This window comes from Cottoperca gobio, chromosome 22 (assembly GCF_900634415.1).
Source record: "Cottoperca gobio chromosome 22, fCotGob3.1, whole genome shotgun sequence".
In the NCBI taxonomy this organism is placed as follows: Eukaryota; Metazoa; Chordata; class Actinopteri; order Perciformes; family Bovichtidae; genus Cottoperca; species Cottoperca gobio.
Window position 1 is genome coordinate 21,308,458 of NC_041376.1, and position 7,415 is coordinate 21,315,872.

Consider the following 7,415-nt stretch of genomic DNA (forward strand, 5'->3'; position numbering starts at 1 on the left):
CTGCAGTCAGGATAAAAGGTTGTTCATGGAAAATAGTTCCTGTTTCACTGATAAAACCACAAATTGTATTTTTTGTAAGGATCAAAACTGGAAATGTTCCGACTCTAGCTTCATACTTAGCACATAAACATGAGACTGATATGAATCTTCTCATCTTAATCTCGGAAAGAAAAAGGATAAATAGGTTCATTTTCAAAATCGTGGAAGTGGAAGTCCTATCATGGCTTTGTTGTAATATTGGAGCATGTAATGCGTAGTATTGGTATTGTGTACTGGATAGCAGTGCATTTCCACTTGCAATGCTGGTATTGCTATTAATGCCCAAACTTAAGAGAAGCTGCGACAGTGTTTGCTTCTGCTGAAGTGTTTGGTCTGCAGCTGCATGTAGGCGGAGCGACCTGGAGATCCTGTGCTACTGCATGGTGCAGTGGCTGTGTGGACGCCTGCCCTGGGAAGACAAGCTGCAGGACCCCCTCTACGTCAGAGACTCCAAAATCAGGTGGGAAAGGCACACGTCATCTCTGACGGAGTTCTTTCACTGAATACATGAGTTTGTCTTTCACGTAAAGCGAGATGTAAACTGAGAGTTCTTCAATCATGCTGCTCGTTTCTCCCTGACAGGAGCCAAGAAAACGTCTCTGAATTCATGACCAAATGTTTCTCCTCTCAAGACAAGCCAGGTAAGAAAGACACACACACACACACACACACACACACACACACACACACACACACTATCATAAAATAGAACACAATAGAAAACCAGTCAAATTGGACTAGAATTACCCATGACCCTCCAGTTTCTCGGGCTGCTTATTGGCCCAGTACTACACAGTAGGTGTGTGTGTGTGTGTGTGTGTTGTCAGACCCTTGCGGTGGACAAGGAAAAACTCCCCAAACAAGCCCTTTTAATGGGGGGGGAAAAAGCAGAAGTGTGTTGTCTCATTGTGGTAAGAATTGCCATTTTAATGTTGGCACTTTGACCTGCAAGCAGCACGTCTTTTCAGGCAGAGGAGATGAACACGAAGCGTCGCACCTCCTTCCTTCTGCTCCGCTGAGCACAACCAAAGTGTTGCTTACAACTCCATCTGTGCATGTGTTTGTGACTGTGTGTCAAGTCTGAGGAAAGTCACACCAAACAGAATTAGGCAGGACGCTGCGACCACAGTTGAACACTACAGTGACGACAGTGTGTTGGAACAGAGAGAAAAGTCCAGTCGGGGTTATTTATGTCGTCTCTCGTCACAAAACATGGATCGGAGCACTTCATGGGGACAAGCTTTCCTCGGGTTACTTGTCACAAAACGAAATGGTGATATACAAACTAAATAACATAAAAGGGAAAAACGCTCATGGTATTCTGTAGCAAACACAGTTCTTCAGCAGGTTTTCAGTTTGTCATGAGCTGTTGCATTATGTTGTTGCTCTGTTGTGTTGTAGATGAGATCCAGAGGTTCATGGAGGAGGTTAAATCTCTGGGATACCAAGACAAGCCACCATATGAGAAGTTACGCTCCATCCTGCAGGCCGGACTGAAGGTTATCCAGGCTAAAGATGATGGCAAGCTGAAGTTCGCTCCTGTCAGTGGAGCTGTATCACCTCCTGCCAAGGTCAGCACCTTTAGTCATTCGGAATCATCATCTTCATTCCAGCCTTTTTTTTGTGGAATTGTGGAATTATTACATAGCTGCTTGGTGTGCAGAGCATGTAGCCCTGACAGGCTAGTATCTAGCTATAGCTACCACAAAGGTGTTGGTATAAGTCACTGTTGCATATAGGGATCCGTATCTGCCAGTGCTTTACGGTTCTAGTCAGTGGCAAGTGATTGAACCAGAACTTACATCTTTTATTATTTTGTAAAAGTAGCAATACCGGGTGCGTACCATGAAGTCCTATAACCCGAAAAGTCTAGTCGGGACTGAGTGATAAGGTTACACAATCGGCCGTCGCTCTTTTAAAATGAATTTGCGCTGATATGTTTCCGCTGGTAACGTTGCCTCTGAGATCAATCAGCTGTTCCACTTCCTCAATAAATATGCGGTTGTTGTTTCTCTGTAGGCCTATAACATGTATATATATCTTCCTGTAAATGTATTTCGAACATCAGATCTTGCAGTTGTGCAGTGTTGACTATAATGGTAAGAAATGAGTGCAGCTGTGAGGTCGAGTGACGGAGAGAGAGGTGGAGCAGAGTGTGACAGAGAATCCATAAAATGGTCATAAATATTATACAGAAATGTGTTTCCTTCTCTTAAAAGCAATATAGTTTGGATCTGGACAAATTGAATGAGGTATTGGGGAAATAATATCAAATCATTTGTGAAAAGTTATTAAGAAAATACACTGCAATGGTTTACACTGGAAAATCTTCCAATAGTGAGCTGAATATCTCTGTGTATTTGATCATAGTTACTTCAAACAGTGCTCAGGAGCCTAGTACAAGTATCCAGTGGCCTGTAGTCCAGACACCCCAGGGAGAGGATATAATGAAAGGCTTTCCAGGGAAGGCACTTTCCCAGTTTTGACTGCAGTCCATTACTAATATAGCTAATAGCAAAGTCCATCATATCCAAACAATATTCCCATTGTGATCCCATGGATCATTAAGGTTTCTCACTTCATTATTTCTAAATAGACAAGGAATCAAGATGAACAATAATGAGTTTCTTCGCCTTAGCACCAAGAGCTGAGATCATTCAAGGACAAGGGAACATATAGTTTTGTATCCTCTAGATAATTCTGGTAATGTTGTATTATGTGTCTGAGGGCTCGCGTGTAAAGGATAAACTCCGTGGAACTACATGTGTGTACACTGTTGGAGACAGACTCTCTATAGAGTAATCGTAGCTCTTGTCATGCAGATATGACTTCAACCAATGTAGGACTCTGCCACAACGTCCCACCCAGGATTCTAGTCTTTCTAATAAGATTACCCCACCATTAAGTTGGGCTTAACAAATATTAATGATGATTAATATTAATAGAAGTATAAATGTCATACAATCATAAATGGGGATTGATTACAACTGGCACTACTGCAGGATGCGTTGTTGGTTTGCTAAAAAGTTCATGTGTTTTGTGGGGGGAGGAAACGAGACGGGGTTTCCGACAAGATTTTTAATGTTTTATAAAAATAGTGTACTTCTGTGAGGACCGACTCACAGGAAGTCTGTGTGTAACATTGGTGTGTGCAGGGTTTCCACCAGAAACACTTGTAGGTCTAACGGGAACTTTGCTTGGATCTTCTCGAGATAATTTATTCACCCACTAATAAAAAAAACTACACTCTCCAGCGTTACACACACAACTTACTCACTGAGTTATTGGTTAAAGGAGTTCACTGCTGCGGCAGGAGTCCGCTCAGGCCCGATGTTGAGCAGCAGTAACTTCTATAGCTGTGAACTTATCAGTGAGGTGTGTGTGTGTGTACAGGTTATGTTGATTTACTCCATATCGCCCGGTTCTACTAGCTAAATATCAACCAGGTTTGAACATTTTTACACGAGCCCAACACTAGTAGAAACACAAGAAGGGACACATTCGTAGTCTGTATTCATAGTCATGACGACTGCTGTGTCGGTGCTGTGGTGAAGTCTGAACCCAGATTTAAAATGTTCCAAAAGTAATAAATGTTTTACTATTACACAATTGCAGACATCTATAGTATGTGTAATATAGTAGGTATATCTTGCTTTTACTGTATTTACAACACTATCGGATAGAGGAGAGGGGGAGGGGAGAGGGGAGAGAGGGGAAGGGGAGAGAAGCAGGAGAGCAAGAGAGAAGAGAGACAGAGAGAGAAGAAAGAGAGAGAGAGAGAGAGACAGAGAACGGGGGAGAGGGAGAGCAAGAAAGAAAGAGAGAGACAGAGAGAGAGACAGAGAGAAAGACAGAGAGAGGATGTGACGGCCCCCTTCCATCTGTCGTGACTCCAGGATCAAATAATAGGATTCTGTGTGAGAATAGAAGATAATTGCAGTCTGTATTCTGCTCCCTAAGTGTATGATATTAACCCCACGCTCCCCGCTTGCCCTGCAGTAAGAGGCAGATGGTTCTGTGTTTTGATATCCGAGCCAGGGAGAGGGAGGTCAGAGGTCAAGTTGAAGTTCAGATCCAAAGGGGTGCTGTTTCTCTCCCTCCCTTAACCCCTTGATCCTGGAGTCCCCTCCCCTCCTCTTCTTCTCCCATGCTGCTGAGAATATGGATGTCATTCAAAAAAGGACATTCCCTAAGACCTCTGGTGCAGCTGACCCCTCGCAGCCTGATGGAAGTGAGAGGAAGGTAGCCTTAGCCGAGCGCTAACCCACTTACACACACAGCGAGTGGCATGCAAAGGTGTCGGGGGTTTGGGGCAAAGGTGTGAGTGAGGCCCAGAGAGTGGAGTCTGGATTAGGCAATAGATTCAATCGTCGGGCTGCATAGTGAGGCGGAGGTCATAAGCAGCTCAAGTGTTAGGGAGAAGGCCAATCAAATAGACATCCATGTTTTAGAATTCCTGTTTGAGTGTCCGAGAGCACAGGACGAGGGCATGGTGATGTGCTGAAAGAGTGGAGGACAGAGTGAAAGTCACAGGCAGGGGGAGTGAGGACGGATATTTTGTCTGTGAGTGAAACGCATTTGACCAGTTATCCTGGTTCATTTTTGATTTTGGAATAGTTGGCTGAATTAATAAACATCTATTAATATAAAGCTTTACTAGAGAAGTACATCTTGAAAAGTGAATAATGGAGGAAATGTCCCCAAAGATCTGACAGTACAGTGTCTCCCCCTTCTACTTTAGTCTGCGGTGGCTCAGCAACCATGTCTCCTACAAAAGGACGATCCCATACATCAAAACTGCTTTCTCCATTACGTTTAGAGGGAGACTTGTCTTCTCCCGGATTAGAGTTGCAGTTTTTAGCGTGTGGTTAATGTTTGAACAATGTCAGACTGCATGTCGGCTCATGGAGCCTGAACAGTTCAGTCATGTAATCAGGTGACGCAGCGTTCAATGCTTTCAAAGTAAGCTGTGAAAATAAAAAAAGATAAATTCTACAGATATTTAGCGTGAAGAGGCTGTATGTGATCCAATCTCTTACTTTTAGCTTAAAGAATTGCAGCTGAGTCGTGTCCAGCCTGTGAAAGGGTTCTGCAGGTTAGCTGTAGGACGGCAGAGAGTTCATGTGTGGACCTGCTTTTACATCAGCATCACTTCTGCTCTGCTTACACTTGATGTGTCCGCAGCTCGTGAGCCAGTTCATGCACATCATGCCGATCCCCTGAAGGAACTCTCATTCATTTTTTATTAATATTTCTACATGTCATAATAACCAATGCCCGTGTATCACAGACATGAGGAGCTTCCACTTAGAACTTGCAGCCTAAAAATCTCTTACTGTCTTCCTGCAAGAGTTCAGGATATGTTCTGTTCAGCATTTTGGTAGTATCAATAGTCAGTAGTACCACCACAAGAAGTAATAGTATTTTAGTATTCCTTCTGCCAGCAAATAACTATTCCTTTCTTTATCAATGTATCTGTTGATTAGTTAAAAAAGAAAGAAAGAATCAATCAATTGTTCAGTCAGTAAGTGTCAGAAAAGAGATTTGGCTATTTCAAAACTATTGTTGCCAAGATGTTTGGATTGTTGTATTTTTGACTGTAATGATGTTTCCTTTGCAAGGTGAAGCTAAAAGGTTACAAACCTGGAGTTTCAGAAGACGAAAGGTCCCCCAGACCACCATCCCTTCATTTAAACACACTTTATCATCACTAAATGTTTGTCCGATGGTCACTTACCTTCTTGAAAAAGGCTGCAAATGATCGGGACCATAATAAGTGAATTATTTATTACACAAATTACAATTGAAATGATGGTGTGTGTCATTGTTTTACAACATCTGAACTCCATGTATTGGGAAATGTAACATGGAATGTAAAGAGCTGAGTGTGTGTAGGTAAGGATTTTATTAAGTGTGCCCATATGATGTATGGGAAGGATGTACAGTGAAATGAGCTACAAGTTCATCTGTAGATTATCACTCATCAGTCCATTGAACAAGTGCTCCCTTCACCCCCTCTGTGGCTCCTCAGCACACAGGAAGCTAACCTGCTCTCCTCTGCTGCTCCACAGAGCAGATAAGGAGAAAGATGGATTGGAATAATGTCTCATGTAAAAATCAGCCAACATCACAGCATGGGGCAGTAACAAAACCTTCCTCACTAATTACACTCAAACTACTTCAGTGTTAGTGCTGGTTTCCATATTGTGACAGCACAGTCATGTCCTCCATCTTTCACTATAACATTCTAAAAATCAAAGAAATTAGGGGGGTGGAATTACTACATTATCATAGTAAATTCAGAATAATGTGCACTTTACAGCTCTGATCCCATCAGTACAAAGACACTCATACCAATCCCTTGTACTTTGTAGTTCTTTAACTCTCTATATATATATATTTCTATACATATTTCTATTTACATTTTCTGCACAGATGTTTCACAAAAAAAAGCTTTCCTGTTTCTCCAAACATATCGCAGCCCTTCCTATCCCAGCCCAGTATCCCAAGGAATTCCATTCATATTGGGCGATTCCACGCCTTACGCTCTACATCCACTGCCAATGCAAGAAGTAGTATGTCCTTTATGTAGCCAGGTGAAAAGGCTGTGGGAGTTGAGGCGACAGATGTGCGAGTAGCACATAAGAACAAGACTCTCATCCTTTCACAGACCTGCAGTAAAGTTGGCTTTTTTATTGAATGTAACAACATATTTCCCTAACCTTAATTTAGTGGTATAGTTGCCTAACCCTAAACATATCATAGTAATTGAGAATTTTCTAAAGTTCAAACTAAACTATCGGCAGTTGAACGTAACACTAAGAAGTCTTCTTGTCTGGCAACAGCAAGGCTTTAAATGTGAAAAATCTCCTATTGAAGTAAACAATGTACTCAAATGTACTATTTCAGGATGATTGCTGGATTTGGACACTTCCACTGGACTCAACGCCAACACATTGCCAACGCAGCGCCGCAGTGGAGCAGCCTTCCTGGAGCAGCCTTCCTGGAGCAGCCTTTCTGGATACCAAAGGCAGTGTTCCCCAGTGGCTCGTGTTTGCAGTGAGAGTTTGGGGACTTTGGAAGCACAAACGCCATAAAAAAATGTTTTGTCTCTTTGTCCTCCTCTTCACTTCCTCTCCCTTCTCTTCTCTCCCAGCCAGGAGGTAATACACATAGTTTAGTGATGATTCTTTACTGTCTCTCTCTGTCTGGAGCCAGAGAAAGAGGAGTTGGGGTTAGGATCAGAGAAAGAGAAAGAGGGGTTGGGGTTAGGATCAGAGAAAGAGGGGTTTGGGTTAGGATCAGCGAAAGAGGGGTTGCCTGTCACAATCATTCATTAATAAGGGTTACATATGGTTAATTGAAATCCAATTACA

At 42.5% G+C, this 7,415-nt stretch overlaps 1 protein-coding gene across 1 annotated transcript in view; it reads left to right on the forward strand.

Moving 5' to 3' along the window:
• Window positions 1–4,145, forward strand: part of vrk1 (VRK serine/threonine kinase 1) — a 13,353-nt gene extending 9,208 nt beyond the window's left edge. Inside the window, exons 9-12 of the mRNA XM_029461244.1 lie at window positions 379–499; window positions 622–680; window positions 1,441–1,623; window positions 4,039–4,145. Coding sequence (XP_029317104.1) covers window positions 379–499; window positions 622–680; window positions 1,441–1,623; window positions 4,039–4,145 — 470 coding nt within the window. The remainder of the gene's footprint in view (window positions 1–378; window positions 500–621; window positions 681–1,440; window positions 1,624–4,038) is intronic.
• The last annotated feature ends 3,270 nt before the right edge of the window (window positions 4,146–7,415 follow it).